At 40.8% G+C, this 18957-nt stretch overlaps 1 protein-coding gene across 18 annotated transcripts in view; it reads right to left on the bottom strand.

Moving 5' to 3' along the window:
* Nucleotides 1-18957, bottom strand: part of PPFIBP2 (PPFIB scaffold protein 2) — a 98563-nt gene that overhangs the window by 29367 nt on the left and 50239 nt on the right. For 13 of the 18 annotated variants that reach the window (XM_088057257.1, XM_088057244.1, XM_088057240.1 and 10 more), the window contains 3 exons: nucleotides 14373-14462; nucleotides 9063-9176; nucleotides 930-1061 (listed from right to left, as the gene is read on the bottom strand). In XM_088057257.1, coding sequence (XP_087913383.1) covers nucleotides 930-1061; nucleotides 9063-9176; nucleotides 14373-14462 — 336 coding nt within the window. Of the gene's footprint in view, nucleotides 1-929; nucleotides 1062-2034; nucleotides 2133-3032; nucleotides 3155-4318; nucleotides 4442-5167; nucleotides 5305-9062; nucleotides 9177-9236; nucleotides 9321-14372; nucleotides 14463-18957 lie in introns of those variants that run through there. The other 5 variants (XM_088057255.1, XM_088057251.1, XM_088057254.1 and 2 more) reach the window with 5 other exon arrangements.

Below are 18957 nucleotides of genomic sequence, written 5' to 3' on the forward strand. Positions count from 1 at the left end.
TACACCTGAAAGAGCACGAGAAGGGCCACAGGTGGTAAAAACCAGCAGCTGGTGCCTCTCTGGCTTGCAGGTTCTGCCAGAGATCGCTCTCTTTATGTTATCTTTGAATCTCTAAAGAAAACTTCAGAGGATAAATAAGCTGGAAGCAAACACACCCCAAATGAGCTACATAATGATGCACAGTTATCACCTATTCCACTGGCAGAGCTGTGGAGAGCAAACAGTTCCTGGTGCTGCCTGGATTTCATATTCTCCTAAATCAACATGGAACAGAGTTTGGTTGGGGTTTTTTTCTGTATTTTTTTTGTTTGTTTTTGGGGCTTTTTTTTGGTTTGTTTTTTTGTTTTGTTCACTCAGCAATGTATACATCCCAGACCCAGTAATCCTTCCTTTCCAGGCTGTCCTCTCCTGCTAGCTGGTCCCCTTACAGCACCACTGAGTAGGACAATACATGGCAATTTGTATGAATTTCTCTCTTTCCTCCCCAGCTCCCACCTGCTGCTCACCACCACGATATGGATGTTGCTCAGATGAATTCTCTGTTCCATACTCTCTTTTTTAACCAATACAGCAAGACCCAAAGCTCCTTTGATGTCCAGAACTCTCCCACATCTGAAAGGGACCAAGGGCTGGAATTGCCTCCGGCCCATGATGTTTTTTGGCACTATTTATTGTGTAGCCACAAGGGGAAAGAGACATTTGAGGCAAATGCCCTCCCAAGTGACACAAAGACATTAAAATCCCCGACCTCAGTGCTTGTGGTACCCCTGGCAGTGTTTTCTGCAAAAATGCACCATGGTACTCCTCCCTGAATTCACAGGAAAACCCTGTTCCCTGCTGATTTCAGCCCAAAAGCTCAGGTGTGGGGCAGAGCACCACGGACACGCGATGAAAAAAAGAGTTAAAACAAGCCAATGGAAAAAACTCACCTCAGCTTTGTTCTGTTTCTCCTCATATTCACTCTGCTCCTTTTCCATTCCAACCAGCTTAATCTTCAGGTCTGAAACTTCAGCCATCAGGTCTAACTTCTGGGTCTCGAGAGACGTGCGACTCAGCAGCTCCTGAGAGCACAACACAACATTTTCCCCAGTAATTTATGTGAACACTGACAGCCTGCCACGTATTTCATTCACATTAAACCCTCAGTTTGAACCCTCAGCGTCTTTCTCAAGTGCTGCAAGTTATTTTCATCTAAATGTTCTGTGTTAATCACCAAACCACCGTGTCCCACTCCTGATTTCAAGGCAAATGTGTGGCAAAGTTAATCCCTGGGCTGGACATGAAATCAAGAACAATACTAAGGCTGAACAGACCCAAACCTAAATAATGGCACATTACAAAAGAGTTGGCGTCTTCCTAAAACACTCATCAGCCCAAGGGATGGTTTAGGATTACCTTGCAGACCTTCAAATTGTTAATCCTTAATATTTAATAATAATTTAGGACTGTTAATCCTTCCAATAAAGGATGTATTGCAGGATGAGCACCTGAACCCAAACTGAGTAGCAAAAGCAAGCAGCACCAACAAATAGTAACTTACACCCTGTAGTACCTGCTGGCTTTTGCTGGAGGGAACTGCAGTGAGTGAAATGTCCTAACAGGAGCCCAGAAGGCAATGTCTAAACTGAGAAACACTCCACAGGAAAAACAGCTGCTAGTGGCTTTTGCTTGTGTGCCCCAAGTTTGTTTTCCGGATTGCAGAGCAGATATCCTTTGGGTGGAGTCATATCAGCATCAACATTCACACCTTCACTGGATCATTCATTTTTCAGGAAAGCCAAGGCAAGAAACCATCCAAAATTTAACAGAGTGCATTACATATATCAAATGCCTCTGTCACCCCCGTTTTCAAAAAGAAAAAAGCCCCATCGGGAGTTTGAGCCTTCCTGAAAAATTCACACTTAAATTTTCCAAGTGGCAAATCGATTTTTCACAGGAGAATGCAGGCTTCCAAATGGTTAAAAGGTTTTATGATAATTCATAAATCCCACTAGTGTGCTGATCATATGAATCCCACAATCAAAGCAGACTCACATGGAGTGATTGAACTGAAGTTGAATCTGGAACTGGTGTCACTGAGGGATCAGAAATCACCACGTCCTGCACCCTTTTCTCATCTCCTCTGCCCCAAACTGTAGAGTACAGTGTACACCACAGCTTGGGCAAACCACAAAGGTTATTTCAAAGATTACAGAGTTAAAGTTTATTTCAAAATCTGCTCCACATGTAAGTTATTTTAGTCTGGTGGGCAATATTGCACAAATTAAAAATAGTACTAAACTTGCATCTGTATTGCAACACCAATTATCTAAAGCACCCACTATTCCCAGTGCCCTGCCCATTCCTGCTGACATTGGCAATGATATTTGGGGATGGATGGGAAAATGAACAGAAATGGAAATTCATGGTTTTGGCTTTTTTCCCTTCTTTTTCTTCTCCCAGTGAAATAAACCAAGCACTGATCAGGGAAAGGCATTGCACTGACTTTTCTGATTGAGAAACTCTAAGGAGCAGCCACTTAATGAAACCCCAGGAGGAGCTGCTTTCTACACAGGTGATTATAAATTACAGTTATAATTACAAATAACTCCTCTGTCTTCCAGAAAAAAGTTAATTTTCAGGGGTTTCAGAGGCACATCTCAGTCCAGACTGGGACAAGCTCTGCACAGCTCTTGAGATAGGAGACTGCTGCAGGTTAAGGCAGAGTTAAAAATGGGAGGTTTGATATGAAATAAGGCCCCAGAACATCAGAAAGACAGGCAGGATGAGGCAGCTCTGGCCCCATGGACAGACTCTATTCACTCTCGAGCTAAAACAACATTTTGGATTTTTTTTGGACCCTGACATGGCATTGCATGATATGGGGGGAAGATTTCTTAATAAGGCAAGGAGCCACAGCATCTCCCTAGGGATTTTAAACAAAAGATCTATCCTTTGAGTGCACCATCTGGCTTTACTCCTTGTTTTTCCTCCAGACCCCTAAATTACCCTCAGTTATGCAGTGGAGAGCAATGCACCCTCACTCCTCTCACCCCGAGCTCAGGAGCTCTGTGTGAACACGGAGCCAGCACCTGGAACAAGCCAGCACCAAGGCAGCTGCCTGGCTTTGTTTTGTTTTTAAATCAGCTCAAATGAAATTTTACAATTTGCTCTGAAGCTGGGGGGGATCAGATTCTCAGCTGGGGTGAACTGGCATGGACCTCGTGACTTAAAATAGGCAGAGCAGCGAAGCAGCCCTGGTTTGTTTTCAATGGAGCTGCAGTGATTTAAAACAGCTGACAATTCCTCCCTCATCCACAGGACCCAACTTCTGCTTTGAAAGCAAGTGCCCTTTAAAGTAAATGTCTCCTCTTGAAACAGGAACATCTGGAAGCAATTATTTTCATCCTCAAGCAGATGCTCACAGTGAACAGCTCATTAAGAATGTGAACCATTTTGTTACAGAGAAATTATAGTGTATTTCAGCGGTATGATGCAACTTGAATTCAGCCAGAATAAATATGCAATTGCAAGAAAGGAAAATACAAATTTATGTTATTGGTTTGAAAGCAAAAAAAAAAAGATAATATAAGACAGGCAAAATGGCAATTTAGGCTGTAGCAGCTTTAGGAGGATCTTAGCTGAGAAATAGAACAGATATAGAACACATACTAGGGACTCTTCTTTAGAAACAAGACACTTGTTTTTAGTCTCAAAATGGCAAAATTTAAAATTTAAAATTACACTTTACTATGTAAGTGTAATTTACCTTCCTGAAGTCCTTTTTCTAAACTCAGCTTTTAACTTTAAAAAGTGAGGAGGCGTGCAGAAGCGATGATATACGTGTGCCAGACACATCAAAGAACAGCAAACTATTTCCAAACACAACACACTTCTTAAAACTCACACTGTAGAGATTTCTAAGATACTTAATCAACTTTTCCAATATTCCCAATGAAGCTGTAGCACATGCTGAATAGCTCACTCCCACATTTAGTTGTCTTGCGAATATATAATTCTTATAAAGCAGTTTATGAAACGTAACGTGGCAAAAATAGCTTGAAAAGAGGAGTTTTCAAGTACAATATTTTGGGCTCTCAGCTGTGAGCACAGAAAATTCCAGGATATTTAACTCTCCACAAAACAGAAACAATCATGCCATGCACTGATTGAGAAACCGTAAGTGAGATTTTAGTCAAGTGAGGAGGGGGAGAAAAAAACCCCCAACAAACCCAAAGATCCCATTTTGCACTTGTACAAAATACAACATTTGAAAAATTCCTTACTTTTCACCCCTTATTAAAAGCCTTGAGAGACACAGACAGACCAAACCACCTACCTGGGAAGCAAAATGCAAGCAGAAGCAGCCCCAATGAGGGCTGCACTTCTCAAGGGCTGTGTGTCAGCTGTGGCAGAAATAAGATATTTGCTTAGCTGGAAACACAGCTGAGAGCGATGTACGTGTGCAACCACCATGAAATGGTGCAAGGCAGCAGCAGGCAGGGAATTACAGCCCTCCAATCCATCATTTGCCCATTTTATGGTTAAGGACAGAGCTTTGCCACAGCCCTGCCAGCTTGGGCAGCCCTGAGGAGCAGATTCCTGCCCACGTTAACTGTGAGAGAGCAAAGCAGGGGGAGGCTCACCTGGAGAGATAAATCTGCACAGCTTGGGAGCTCTGAAAACCTCAGAGCTCGACCAGAGCTCACTTCAAAATCTGAAACACCGAGCCAGCTGCTGGCAAGAAGCTCCCCCGTGCTATAAACAAGTGCTGAAATTCGTCTAAGATCAGATAACTCAGGCAACTGAAAGTTGAAGGAATGGTTTTTGCCAGCCAGCAGAGCTCCTGAGGAGCAAACAGATACACAGCAGATTCATACCCTGCAACCAAGACAGGATTCTGGCTCCTCTGAGCAGGAGACAACTGCAAAACCAGGGCAGGTACAAGCTGCACTGTGTTGGATCCAGTTCCTACTCTGACACAGCTCCTCCCCGCATTCTTTTCATCAGGTTTTTTAAAAGGTTCTCTGCTGTCTGGCACACCTTCCTCTGGCCCTCTCACCCAGGCACAAGTGGGCCATAAAATGACAGGAGAACAGAGACCCACTCCTGTTTGCACCAAACATTTCAGGTTTTATGTGTGGTTTTTTAATAGACACAGAGAATCCTAAAACCAAGCCCTTCGTACCTTTCAAGAGAATTCACTTGAAGACACGATTGAATTCACACAACAAAACCATCCAGAATCCCCTAGGTTGTGTCAGAAATTATTTGGAAGGCACAAAGACACGGTCAGAGCACATCTAGGATGTGGTTCAGGTCAGGTACAGCAAGGACAGCAAACTGCTGTCCCTCATGCCAGAGAGCTTCAATGGAAATCACAATCTGTTAAATAAATAAAATGCAGCTGTGGGATAGCAAAGAGGTAACAAACTGGAACTGCTCGTGGTAATTGCCAAGGAATGCAGGGAAAGGAGCTGTGGAGGTGGAAGGTGCTTGTGCAGGAGGTTCCCTTTTCAGCTGGCCAGGACACAGCTGGCAGCAGGGATTCCACAGCACTGATGTGTCTGTGTTGGGCATGCCTGGTACTCTCTGCTATGGGACAGTTCAGGCAACTTCATGGAGCAAAAAATGACTTCTGCTTTCCAATCCTACAGCATGTTGATAGGAGATTCTGCCCAAGGCTCTCTCTCCTCTCCAAAAAATACATTTATTTCTTAAAATGGGCTGGAGGAAAGTTCTTAGTAATGCCACAAAGTGACTTCCAACAAGACACAAACACACACATCATTGCTCTCTAAAACTTGCTGTAACTTTACAGCTTAAAGCAGCTGCTATTCTGGAAATGGACTGTCACAGCATAAATTGCTTTCCTAGGATAACTCTAGGAGGTTTTTTAATTTTACTCCTGGACATCTCCATTACAATGTGCTGAGGGGAAAGGCAGGTGCTCACACAGGCCAGCAGTGGCAGGACAGACTCCCCACTGGAAGATTAAACCTGTGTCTTGCTCCCAGCCATATTCCAGAAAATCTTCTGTTACACTGTGAGGAGTGACCTTGTTTCTTGGCCCAAACCTGAATCATGCTTCAGGACCAAATGAATGTTTGGCCACTGGCTTTCATGAGTTGTGAAAAGGCCTGCTTCGTTTTGGTGTTTTGGAAGGAAGAAAACGCAGACACCTTCAAGGTGGAGAGCGACTTTTGTTCATTACAACCTGTGGCGGCAGAAGTGTCCTTACAAAAGTGAAATGAGGTGTTTGGTGCCACTGAGCATCCCTGTGGCTGTGCACACCAGGGCATTTCTCCCTCAGGATCCTCAAATGCTGCTGAGCTCCATTTTCCTTGGCTGGGATTCCATAATCAGTGAGCTGAAAGCCCTTCTGGCACACCGTGACTTGTCCTGTGAGCTGCTGGACTCAGCCATCACCAGAGCACCATCAAAAAACTAAAAACAACCAAAAAACTAAAGTTGATTTTTTCTCCCAGCTTTGCTGAGTCTCAGATCAGTTTGCAGAAACCACAAGGTCAGGAGGAGGGAGAAGGATGAAAGGAGCATGAGGCTTTCTCCTCTCTTGCTGCTGCTCCCCATCCAGGATGCCCACCCAAAACAGCCACTTTATGTTATTTGTGTAACTTTTACTTCAGGTGCTGTTTCAGAAGTGGTTCCATGATTGCTTTGCAGCAGGGTTCAAAACAACTGTGCATAAATCATAAGCCAGAAGGATTTTTTGCCAGCAACCCCACCCTGACAAGTCTCTGCTAGCACAGATTCAGCAAAAACTACTTTGCACTACTTAGATACCCTTTCTGCTGTGGAACTTCCAGATACCATCATTAGGTTATCTTAAAGCTGATGATTTTTTTTTTAATTGAAGCATAGTTTTTTTTTTTGCACAGAATTAATTATGAATCACTCTTCTTATAGTTCTTGAAATTAAAAAGACAGGGCTTTTTTTTTTTTTTTTTAATCTCTATTGTTCCATTTTCCACTTAGAGGGAGCAGCTGACTTATGTTCACAAAGACAAAAATCAGTGGAGTTCAATATATTGTAAATAAGGAAGCAGAGCCATGAAATAAACCTGAATTTACACTACATCCCCTCCTGAGAGGGTTCTAGAAGTCATTCTGAAAAGCAGGACACCAGCAGCAGCTGCTGGCTGAGGAGATCTGAGCTCAACTCTCCCCCAAACCTGACTGATCCATCTATTTAAGCTCCTGAGGCCACACACTCACTCTAGCTCTGACAAATTATCTGCAGGAAAGTCCACTGGCCACATATCTTACATGAATGTCATAATCACCCCTTGAGCAGGTCATTCTCTTCTGCCCAAATCTCAGCTCATCCCCCATGGAGGATAATCTCTTCAACAAGATGAATTGAGAAGAGAACCTTCAGAATGAATGATGTTAAATGGGATCCTCTGCTGAGACAATAAATGTTCAATTTCTCTGACTGCTGACAGGTCTGACTTGGGTTTCCCATATCCCACTGTCTGCTGGGAGAAACAACAGCTACAGCAAATTCAGATTGAAATTATCACCAAAATTCAGATTTGAGGCTTATTTTAGACAAATCTGGAGGTTCTCTGACTTCTTTAGCTCTGGTAGAGCCTTTTCACTTTATCACCTTTATCCCTTCAGGATCAGCTTTGTTAGCCGTTCGTGCCAGACGAGCAGATGCAAAGATTTTCACTGAAATGGCAACGTTCATGCAACATCATATTCTATTTTCAGATGCCTCAGTGTTCTGGCAAATAAGGCTTTAAATTCACAGCTTCCTCAGAAGACTATCTAGGCAAAAAATTTTAAGTCAGAGGGAGACTAAACAGTTTTAGCAGAAGTCACGGGGCAGCTTTAGATTGGAGCAGGAAGATGCTGCACTCTGTTGTGAATGCTTTCCTGGAGTGTGAAAACAGATTTTCACCACTTAAATAATCACTGTTCTTGGAGTTTCACTTCAGATCTCACTGGAGAACTACAGGCACTCGCTGTTTGCATTTTTAGGTGTCTCCTCAGAACACCACCTTTCCCAGCTGGAAGCATTTTGGACAGTGTGAGATGGAAGGTTTTCTTTAAGAGCCTCTGAGAATTATCATTTAAAATGTTTAGGTTGCAATGTTACCTTATAGAAACTGCTGCTGTTTACATACATATGCACAAGGATCCTTATCATAATTTAAAGCTTGGATGAGTTCAGAGAAAGGCTTGTGTATATCACATGGACTAAAATAGCAAATTTATAACACAAAATATTTGTGTGGGGAGAAGAGCTAGGCTCATAGAGAGCAGCATCTATCCTAAAAGTTTCTGGCATAGATTTTTTGAGGCTTATTTACAGTTTCAAATCTCTTTTTGGTATCTATGTGCATTAACAGTGGATGATCTGCATCTGTAACAACAGAAAATTGCACAGGGAAGGACCTTTGGCATCAACAGACCTGCAAGTTCTGTAAGGTATTTAATTTATCATTTGCTCTGCTCCCTCAATGGAGAACATCAAAAAGCAAAAATGGAATCACACAGCCCGAAAATGTTGATTGAAATAAAGAAAAAATGACCTTACATACTAAAAATTTTTTCTCATATCAAAGTAAGGGGAAAGCTGCAAAGTGAAGCGAAAATGGTTATAGAACACGACTTGATACAGCAATACATTCCAAATTGCTGCTTGTTCAACTCCAAAGCCATAGGAAAACAGAAGTCATTTAAATAAAGCCTCTTAATTCCAGAACTGCTACATGTATTAGATCCATTTAACCTGTCTAACCAGTTACTCAGCCATGTCCAAATAAGCACAGTTCAAATAAGACACAATACTTTCATTTCACATGCTGCCACGTACGGCATTATGCAACCAGCCAGTAAAACTTTTCTGCAACAGGAAAACAAAGAAACATTTATTGGAGTGGTGGGGTGGGGGAGAAGTGCAAAGCAGGAGGAGAACAATAAAAGAAGCTTTTTTTTTTTAAAATTTTCTCCCTGTTTTATCCTTTTGTCACACAGGCAGCCGAGCTGACCATGTGTGCTCACCCCAGAGCTGGAGGAGGTCGTGCAGGAAGCTCTCCAATCCAGATTTTTACCTGTTGGAGCATTTCTTCTGTAGCATTCAGCTTCAACTGATGCCCCTCAAGACAGATTTCTAAGTCCCGGATTTTCTCTCCTTGAGCTTCCACCTGGTCTGTGAGAACACTCACCTGTAATTGGAGAGGAGAAGCACAGTGCTGCTGAACTGACTGTAAATAAGTTTCAATTACCTTATGCATATAACATCCAAATGCACGTTTTGACAAGAAGTTCCCTTCCAAAGCCCTCAGTGCTTTAATGTTTTCTTGCACTGCAGCAACCTGCTCTACCAAGACAGAGTTTTTGCTGCCTTACCTCAATTTTGCTCCAACCCCGCCCTCCCAGCTCCCCTCCCCTGCAACAGTTTTGTTTTGATCTAAAAAAGAAAGGGCATTTCAAGAAGAGATGGAATGCTTCCCACTGGTAGCCTGGGTCCCTTCGTGCAAAAGTCTGGAAAATTGGAAAGGAGCAAACAAGAACGGAGGATACAGGAAATATTTCATGTGGTTTTGGAGCAGGCATCGCCATTTCGGGTTCTGCTGGCATTTCACTCCCTAAAACAGATAAGCAGGAAAACTTCTAGCTCCCAACCCAACCAATTAATTTACTTCTTCCAAAAACAAAACTCTGTTGATCCTTCCCTATCAATAAAGAGTTCTGCAGCTATAAAGAATGCAATGAGTAAAAGGCAAATTTTAGCTGTGGCAAAGTTCTATTCCAACAAAAATTCCCAGGCTTTGGCAAACCAAAACATGACAGCAAAAGCAGGGAGACACAGACAATGAACCCCAGGAAAAGAAACAATAAAGAACTGTGGGAATGGTGGTACAGAGAAGGGAGTGCCAGAATAAACATGATAAATAAATAAAATAATTAGAAATAAATATTATAAATAATTAGAAATAAATATAATAAATAGAAATAGAAACATATAAAATTTAATATAATACAATACAATAAAAAAAGCCCAGCAGCTTTTTGCAAAGCAGAAGAAACTGCACCCAGGACAATATTGGAAAGACATGGGAAAAGCCCCAGTGATAATTCTTATGTTAAGAAGAACTAGCACTCTGTATATTCATTTTGACTATTTATTTATATAAAAACCTTGATGATTCTAGAAAAAATATCTAAAACAAGCCCAAATCTTGCAATAAAAAGAAAAAATTGCACCCAGGACAACATTAGAAAGATATAAAAAAAAACCCCAGTGATAATTTTTATGCTAAGAAGAACATAAATTTTGTATATTCATTTTAACTATTTCTTTATATAAAAGCCTTGATGAGTCAGAAATATTATGTAATATTTATATATATTATAGATAATAATAAATCTAATATTATCTAAATATCTAAAACCAACAAACAAAGGAGCCTAAGGTGTTTAAACTCCATTTTGAAGGAAATGTACTAAAATAAACTTATATATTCTCTCACATCCAACCCTACAACACCTTTATTAATAAAACATAATAAAAATGTGCAGTGTGTGGAAATGGAACTTTTAAGCATGTCTAAAACCCAGTGGACAATCGAGTTCACTTCAGGGAAGCTGCAGAGGGAGAGATCTGCATTTCTTTTGCCTGCAGACACGATGCCAAGCATGCCTGGGAAAGAATCACAGAGGAAAAAAGAAAGAAAAGGAAAATACTGCTTATTTTTTTTTCTCTATTGAAGTAACTGGCTCAGAGCACAGCTGAACTCGGGGTGAGAGGTGCTAGGGAGGATGGGTGGAGGCACATGGCAGGGGGACACATCCAAGCTGGGGCAGGAGAATTCCCTGCAGGGAAATCTGTTGCTTCTCCACTTTGTTTTGTTCCCCTTAAATGAGGGATAAGACACAAAAAACCCTCAGAAGGCACGGAGAAACAAACCAAATTCTCTCCTTGATGCAAGTTCCAGAGAAAGAAAACCAGCTTTATTTAGAGCATCAGCTCAGGTTTAAATACCATTAACAACTGGAGGGAAAACTCTGGATGTTATATGTGACCTGCAAGGGAATTTAGTGAAGAACAGAGCTTTAGAAGCACGTGTTGGGTGTTCCATCAGCCACTTGGAGCTCATATTTTCCCCTCTGCCAGACTCTTCAAGGAGCCCAGAGGCTGCACCCAGAACAAAATCCCAGTTTAAGCTACGCTGACAATTCCAGCTTGCCTTAGGAGGGCAACACCTGCCAGGCTCAGCCTGCAGGTGATGTATTTGCTGCAAAAGTGAGAGGCATTGAACATTTAGCTACAAATCGAGTGTTAGAAAGGTTTGTAAGTCTGAGGGAAGCCTGGAGCGCTCCCAGCCTCATCTTCCCCCCAGATTGTAGCTGCTGGTGCAACTCAGCATGAGCCACAGGGCAGAGGAGCTCTGTTCCCTTCCTTTCTCATCCCTCCTGCCAAAGGTCAGCCAGGTTTGTCCCAGCACAGTCCCTCAGGCCACAGAACCTCAGCTTGGGGCTGGTCTGTGCTCCTCAGCTTTGGGTGTCTGGACAGAAGAACTGGTGTAAACCAGGTCCTAAGCCCAGCTCCACCTTGGCATCTTGGCTGTTGTTGATGCTCATCTTCCAGACTGAGGTTTTAGTCTGTCCTGTTTGCCTGGGGTGTTCTGCAGCTCCACAGACATGGAGGAAAATCCATTAATATTGACTGAGCCTTTGGGTTTGATGGGGGTGGAAGTGACGGGAGTGAAATGCAAGAGGGACATTTTCCAGCTCTGATTTTGCTCTATTCCTTCCAGAAAACCCCTCTGGGCAGGTCCCAAAGCGTGTCACAAATTCCTGTGTTTTGTGCATTTGTCTGGCTGCATCCCTGTTTGTGGGGATGAGGAAATCATTCCTGGAGATGTGCAGGAGGAAGAGAGGGAGAGCACATCCTAGGGCTGGGACAGGCTGCAGGGATGAAGAAATCATTCCTGCATTCCTGGAGATGTGCAGGAGGAAGAGAAGGAGAATACATCCTGGGGCTGGGACAGGCTGCAGGGATGAGGAAATCAAATCATTCCTGGAGATGTTCAGGAGGAAGAGAAGGAGAATACATCCTGAGGCTGGGACAGGCTGCAGGGATGAGGAAATCAAACCATTCCTGGAGATGTTCAGGAGGAAGAGAGGGAGAGCAAATCATTCCTGGAGATGTGCTGGAGGAAGAGAAGGAGAGCACATCCTGGGGCTGGGACATCCTGCAGGGATGAGGAAATCATTCCTGGAGATGTGCTGGAGGAAGAGAAGGAGAGCACATCCTGGGGCTGGGACATCCTGCAGGGCTCCTCAGCTCACCAGGGCTGATGCTCAGGTCACAGCACTGCACAGAAACATCAGGAATGAAGGAGAACCTCACAGCCACGGGAGCTCCAGTTCCACCCTCACCTCTGGAGGGAACAGCTGGATTTGCCCTCCTGACTGTCTCTGCACTCAGGAGCTGCTCATGCATTCAAAACATGAATGTACAGAGTGAAAAGTTGCTTGCTGTTACTAATAGAAGCAAGATTTTAGTGTTAACAACCACTGGTCAGTAAAAGATGTTATAATAAATATAAATATAAAATAAAAATATGTGATAGAAATAAAAATATAAAAGATGTTATCATAAGTATAAATATAAAATAAAAATATGAAATAGAAATAAAAATATAAAAGATGTTATAATAAGTATAAATATAAAACAAAAATATGAAAGATGTAATAATAAATATAAATATAAAAATATAAAATATAAAAAATATGAAAGATGTAATAATAAATATAAATATAAAATAAGATTAAAATATAAAATAAAAATTAAAATATGGAATTAAAATTAAAATATAAAATATGTAATAATAAATATAAATATAAAATAAAATAAAAGTGTAAAATAAAAATAAAAATATGAAATTAAAATTAAAATATAAAAGATGTTATAATAAATATATATATATAAAACAAAATAAAAATATAAAATAAAAATAAAAATATAAAATATGTTATAATAAATACAAAGATAAAATGAAACTATAAAAGAAAAATAAGAATATAAAATAAGTTATAATAAATATAAATATAAAATAAAAATATAAAATAAAAATATGAAATTAAAATTAAAATATAAAAGATGTTATAATAATTATATATATAAAACAAAATAAAAATATAAAATAAAAATAAAAATAAATATGTTATAATAAATACAAAGATAAAATGGAACTATAAATGAAAAATAAGAATATAAAATATGTTATAATAAATATAAATATAAAATAAAAATATAAAATAAAAATATGAAATTAAAATAAAAATATAAAAGATGTTATAGTAAATATAAATATAAAATAAAATACAAAAGATATTACAATGAATATCAGCTGTAAAGAGAATCTGTGGCACATGCTAAAATTCCAACCAGAAGATTGTCTCACAGCCAGGTGGGTTTTTTTTCCCCTAAATTTGGTAAACAGCAATCTAGTTCAACAATAATGAAAAAAATAAAAATATATCCAACCATGCCAAAGCTTGTGTCTCAAAACATTTATTGTTTATTTAACAACAGCAGTGAGGCTCCTGCTCTGTAAACGAACACAAGTGTGAGCAGAAGGTACAGGATAAAACAAGTTTACAGAAACCTGGGACTGAAAGCAGGGAGAGCACCCACCCAACACCCTGCACTTTTGTTTGATAGAAATATATCTGCTTATGCATTTGAAAGCATGAAGGGAAATATGCAAATGCCATTTAAATAATCTCCATCTTCAGTTTTTAAAAAGCACAGAATGTGCAGTTTAGTACTGGCAAGAATACACAGAAAAAAATAATTATTTAAGTTGTGCAAGATGTGTTTTCTCCAGGAGAACTTCCACGGGATCTCTTTGAAAAAGGCTTGGTAAACTGAGAAACAGGAAACCTAGAAGAGCTCAGGCATGCATTTTACTGTCAAATTTTCTTTCTTTCCCTTCCCCTTGAGCTTTTCAACAATGAGAACAATTTTGGTGCAGCATATAAACAGAAAAAATACCAGTTCTGTCCTCCTGGCAGTCTTCTGATTCATTAAAAATGGTGCCACTCCAAAGCTAGAAAAGAGGCACAACCTAGCAAACCTGGGATGAGAGCCACCATCTCAGCAGGGGCCTGGGACAGAGTTATTTTTAACCCCTTTGTCATCCCCTTCTCCCCTTTTACTGCTGCTCCATCCCTCTCCTGTACAGGTTACCCTGCCATGAGATCATTTAGAGGGATTATACAGATTGCAAATTAATTCCTGGTTAAATATCAGTTACACTTGGCATTTGTTTCACAGGAAATACTCTGCCACTTCAGCTTTTATGCACTGGAGATCAACATTGCAATGTTCTTGTCTCTTTTGGACATACCTGCAGGATGAGAGACTCTTTATCACCTTCTAATCGTGCCAACCTTTCTTGATAAGTTTCATTATTGGGTGGATGATGGTTCACCTGTGACTGGGAGGAAAAAAACAAAGTGCTGTGAGAATTTATACAGCTCAAATTTCAAGCAACAGTTAATGAAAGTTTTGTACATTAAGTAGCTTGTACAACTCAAAAAAATCTAGAAAAAAATGTGTGTATAGACCAGAACTGTTTATTTCATATGTATTAACCCTGTACTTAATGTACATTAATATAATGTACATACTATATTAAATAATTAATTATTAATTAATTAAAATTAATTATTTAATTAATGTACATTAAGAATGTACCTTTTTTTTTAGCTGTATTTTGAATAATTTCTCGTTTCCAGCATTCAAGAGTGGTAAATGAATAGACTGATATTTCCTAGAAATGAAAATTTCAATGGAAAATACCATCTTACCAAAACAAAACCCATTTAATTTGAAATATCTAGTCTCCACAGTCTTTTGCCAAAGTCAATGCATCTTGTATTTAGTTTCAAGTGGTAAAAATTGCTATGGGTGTGTTATTCCTGGAAATTACTGAAAGAAAATTAGAAGGCTTTTGTTAGCAATTAAAAACTGACTTAAATGATCAAATTCTTATCAGAATCAAATTCTTATCAGAATCAAATTCTTATCACCAATCACTTATTGGTGGATTTCTAAATGGCTCTAGGGAGCAAAACCTTTTAAAACATGGCCTGTCCTTAATTGTTATGTCCCATTTCCTATGAATTTCAATATTTCATATAGAAATACCACAATTTAAAAGCCATCTGCAGATTTAAGTTTAGAAGAGTCTCCTATATTGATCCTGCACATTAAAACATGGGAATGTTTGCTCAGAGCATCAGAGGTACCCTGAACACCCAGAGGTTGATTTGGTCCCAGCTCCAGTGCAGGAGCTGCATTTCTGCCAGGGAACACAACAGCCAGCCTGGCTTCCCAAGGAGCTGCCTTCAAATTATAATACAAATTAAAAGATTATAATCCTCCTCCCCAGCTGTCCTTTCCTTTTTCAACTCAACTTTTGAGAACAGATATTTTATTTTTTAGTCAACAATTAATTAAATAAATAAATAAATAAATAAATAAATTTTAATATTATTTAATTTAATTATTAGTTAATATATATTATTTATTATGCATAATTCTATACTATATTATATAATTATACAATTATATAATTATAATTATAATTATTATATATTATTGAATAAATACATATATTGTTTAATATATATTAATTATTAATAATTACATTTTCATATTTAAATTCTTGATCTATACCGAGGCCAACAAGCCCAACCCTAAAGCAGATGCTGAAAATAAAAACGGTGCTAGTTAAATCAATAAATCAAATTTGTATCCAATCAAAAGGCACTTTTCCAGCCATGAAGTGCTGAATAACATATGTTAGATATAAGATATAAAATATGAGAGAAGCTGAGCACCCTTGTCTGATTATTTTAAAAGAAATTGAATCACAGTAGCACCAACAAAGAGGGCTGAAAGATGGCTCAAGCGATCACCTGGCTCACTATTCTGTCCTAGGGCCGATGGTCATTTGCAATATTCTTGTTTTGTCTTCTTCTAAAGAGCTCCAGAGATGGAATTCACAGCTTCTCCATCTACCTCTTACCTACCCATCATCAGAGCATTTTTCTGCGTGCCTAACCTGAATCATCTCTTCAACTTCATGGTTGTCACACCACTATGAATTAAAAATTAGGTCCTTCCGTTCACCTCAGAGATTTTTTATATATTTGAAGATTATCTCTACATCTCTAATTAGTCCCTCTTCAAGCTGTGAAGGAAAATACGAGTTCTTCTGTCTTTTCCTCATAGGTTAATTTTTCAAGATTTGTTTTGTTGCTTTCTTTTGGTTCCTCTTCACCAACTATTTCCCAACTTCTTTTGAAATGAAGTGCCTAGGAGGAGACAGAGTGTTCCATCTGAAACTGCCTGGAGTGGTAAAACCTTTTCACAGATTCTCAGGCCATATTTCTTTCCATGTTAACCACACAGTAAAATTCATATATTTTCAGCCTGGTCCCCATAACTTCCAGATCCTTTTAAAATGCTTTTATTTAGCTGTCTGCCTGTTCCTCATTCTGCTTTTACTCTTTGTTTCTGCTTAAATGTGTAACTTTGAGCAGGTCTGCACTGCCTTGCATGCTATTATTTATACTCTTTTCCTATGCATTTGGCTCTTATGTTTTAATTGTGCCCTTTAGCATAGCTGCCTTAAATAGAATCACCTCTAAATTCAATAATCTCAGGTTTTTTTTCCTGTTTCAGGGGTCAGCAGGAACAGTGAAAACAGAATGTGCAGGTGCTCACTCCACACCTCACCAACCAGCCTTCATCATCAAAAGATGAACGCGTTAACTCCACTCAAAATATACTTTTATCACAATTTTTTCACCAGTTCATAATAAGCACAACTAAGGTTCCAGACCTCACAGAAATGGCTCTAAATATGCAGGTGTGAGGTCAGCCAGAAAGGCCTCAGATAAACAGAGGAAAGCACAGAGGACAGAAAAATGACCTGCTAAATAAAAGTGTCTGATTGACGTGCAGCAGTTGTTTGAGACTCGGTAATTCTGGCGTGGATAAAGACAAGATAAAACAGTGTAACATGAGGCAAGGCCATCTGTGGATGGCTGGAGTGCATTCTGCAGTTGTGAGAGCCAGGACTGAGGAGGAACTGAGAAAGATGGATCTTTTACACACATTAAAATCAGCAGCAATTGAGCACAGGACCCGTAGCACAAAAGACACGAGACCAGAGATGATTTCCAGCTGCTTTACGAACTCACAAACAACAAATAAACACTGGTCATGTGTTTACACAGGTCCAAAAGTCCTGAACCTGCAAGACTTCCTGCAAAGCTGCTATTTCAGAAGATCCAGCATGAAAGACCAAAAATTGTTACCTGAGCTTGACAAATTCTAAGCCAAATATGTTAACAATGCCTCTTACAATGGAAGAATGAGAGAGATTGCACAAACTGTGTAAAAATGTTTATGATAACACATGATAACAAAGTAGAAGGAAAGGCAAGGTACCTAAAAATATGCTGATGGCAGAACCACTGCAGATAAAAAAAAATCAGCTGCATGCCATAAATACTTTGCCTACAGGAATCACAGAATTCTTAGGGCTGGGAAAGAGTTTTAAGATCGAGTCCAGCCAGCACCACCACTAATTTTACCATTAAACCACATCCTCAAGTACCACATCTACATGTATTTTGAACTCTGCCTGGGATGGTGTCTCCACCATTTCCCTGGGCAGTCTGTTCCCGTGTTTCACAACCCTTTCTGTGATGAAATTTTCCCCAACATCAAATTTAAACCTCTCATGGCCGTTTCTCTCATCCTGAGCCACTGTCTGGGAGGAGAGGCCGATCCCCACCTGGCTCCCCGCTCCTGTCAGCCCATTCTAGAGGGTGACAAGGTCCCCCCTGAGCCTCCTTTTCTCCAGCCTCAACACCCCCAGCTCCCTCAGCTGCTCCTCACGGGGCTTTCACCCTCCAGCCCCTCCCAGCTCCGCTGCCCTTCCCTGGACTTGCTCCAGCCCCCGATGGCCTCCTGAACTGGACACAGAACACAATTCTAGACCAAAGAGAGGACTACAGGGGTGGAAAGAACATGCACTTCTGAATGTTGTTGACTGAAATAGGCTGGGAAGGGTCTGCAGTGTACATTTTTTGGAACGCAGCACCGAGGCCTGGGTGCTGCTGGTAGCACTCGAGGCGTGGCCTCAGCAGTGCCCAGGACAGGGGGACAATCACTGTCCTTTGGGGACAGTATTTCTGATGCCATCGGCCTTCTTGGCCACCTGGGCACAGCTGGCTCATGTTCAGTCACTCTCAGCCCTCGGGTCCTTTTCTCTGGCCACTGTCCAGCCACTCTCCCCCAGCCTGTAGTGCCCCATGGGGTTGTTGTGGCCCAAGGACAGCATCCAGAACTTGGCCTTGTTGAACCTCACACCACTGGCCTCAGCCCATCCCTCCAGCCTGCCCAGATCCCTCTGCAGAGCCTTCCTCCCTCCAGCCTGCCCAGATCCCTCTGCAGAGCCTTCCTCCCTCCAGCCTGCCCAGATCCCTCTGCAGGGCCTTCCTCCCTCCAGCCTGCCCAGATCCCTCTGCAGAGCCTTCCTCCCTCCAGCCTGCCCAGATCCCTCTGCAGAGCCTTCCCTCCCTCCAGCCCATCCCGATCCCTCAGCAGGGCCTTCCTCCCTCCAGCCCATCCAAATCCTTCTGCAGAGCCTTCCTCCCTCCAGCAGATCAACTCTCCCACCCAGCTAGGTGTTACCCTGGTACTTGCTGTGGGTGCACTCAATCCCCTTGTCCAGATCATCAATAAAGGCACCCAACAGCGCTGGGTCCAACTCTGATCCCCAGGGAACACCACTGGTGACAGTGTCCTGTCCTCCCTGTCAGGACATCCAGCCAGGATTTACCCACTGAAAAAGTGCACAGGAAGCCAGGAGCTGCAAAACAGTTTTTTGGAGCACCTGTATTACAGTCTCC

Source organism: Pseudopodoces humilis, chromosome 7 (assembly GCF_049639895.1).
Source record: "Pseudopodoces humilis isolate 2021_Gansu_Grassland_sample_001 chromosome 7, ASM4963989v1, whole genome shotgun sequence".
NCBI classification, from domain to species: Eukaryota; Metazoa; Chordata; class Aves; order Passeriformes; family Paridae; genus Pseudopodoces; species Pseudopodoces humilis.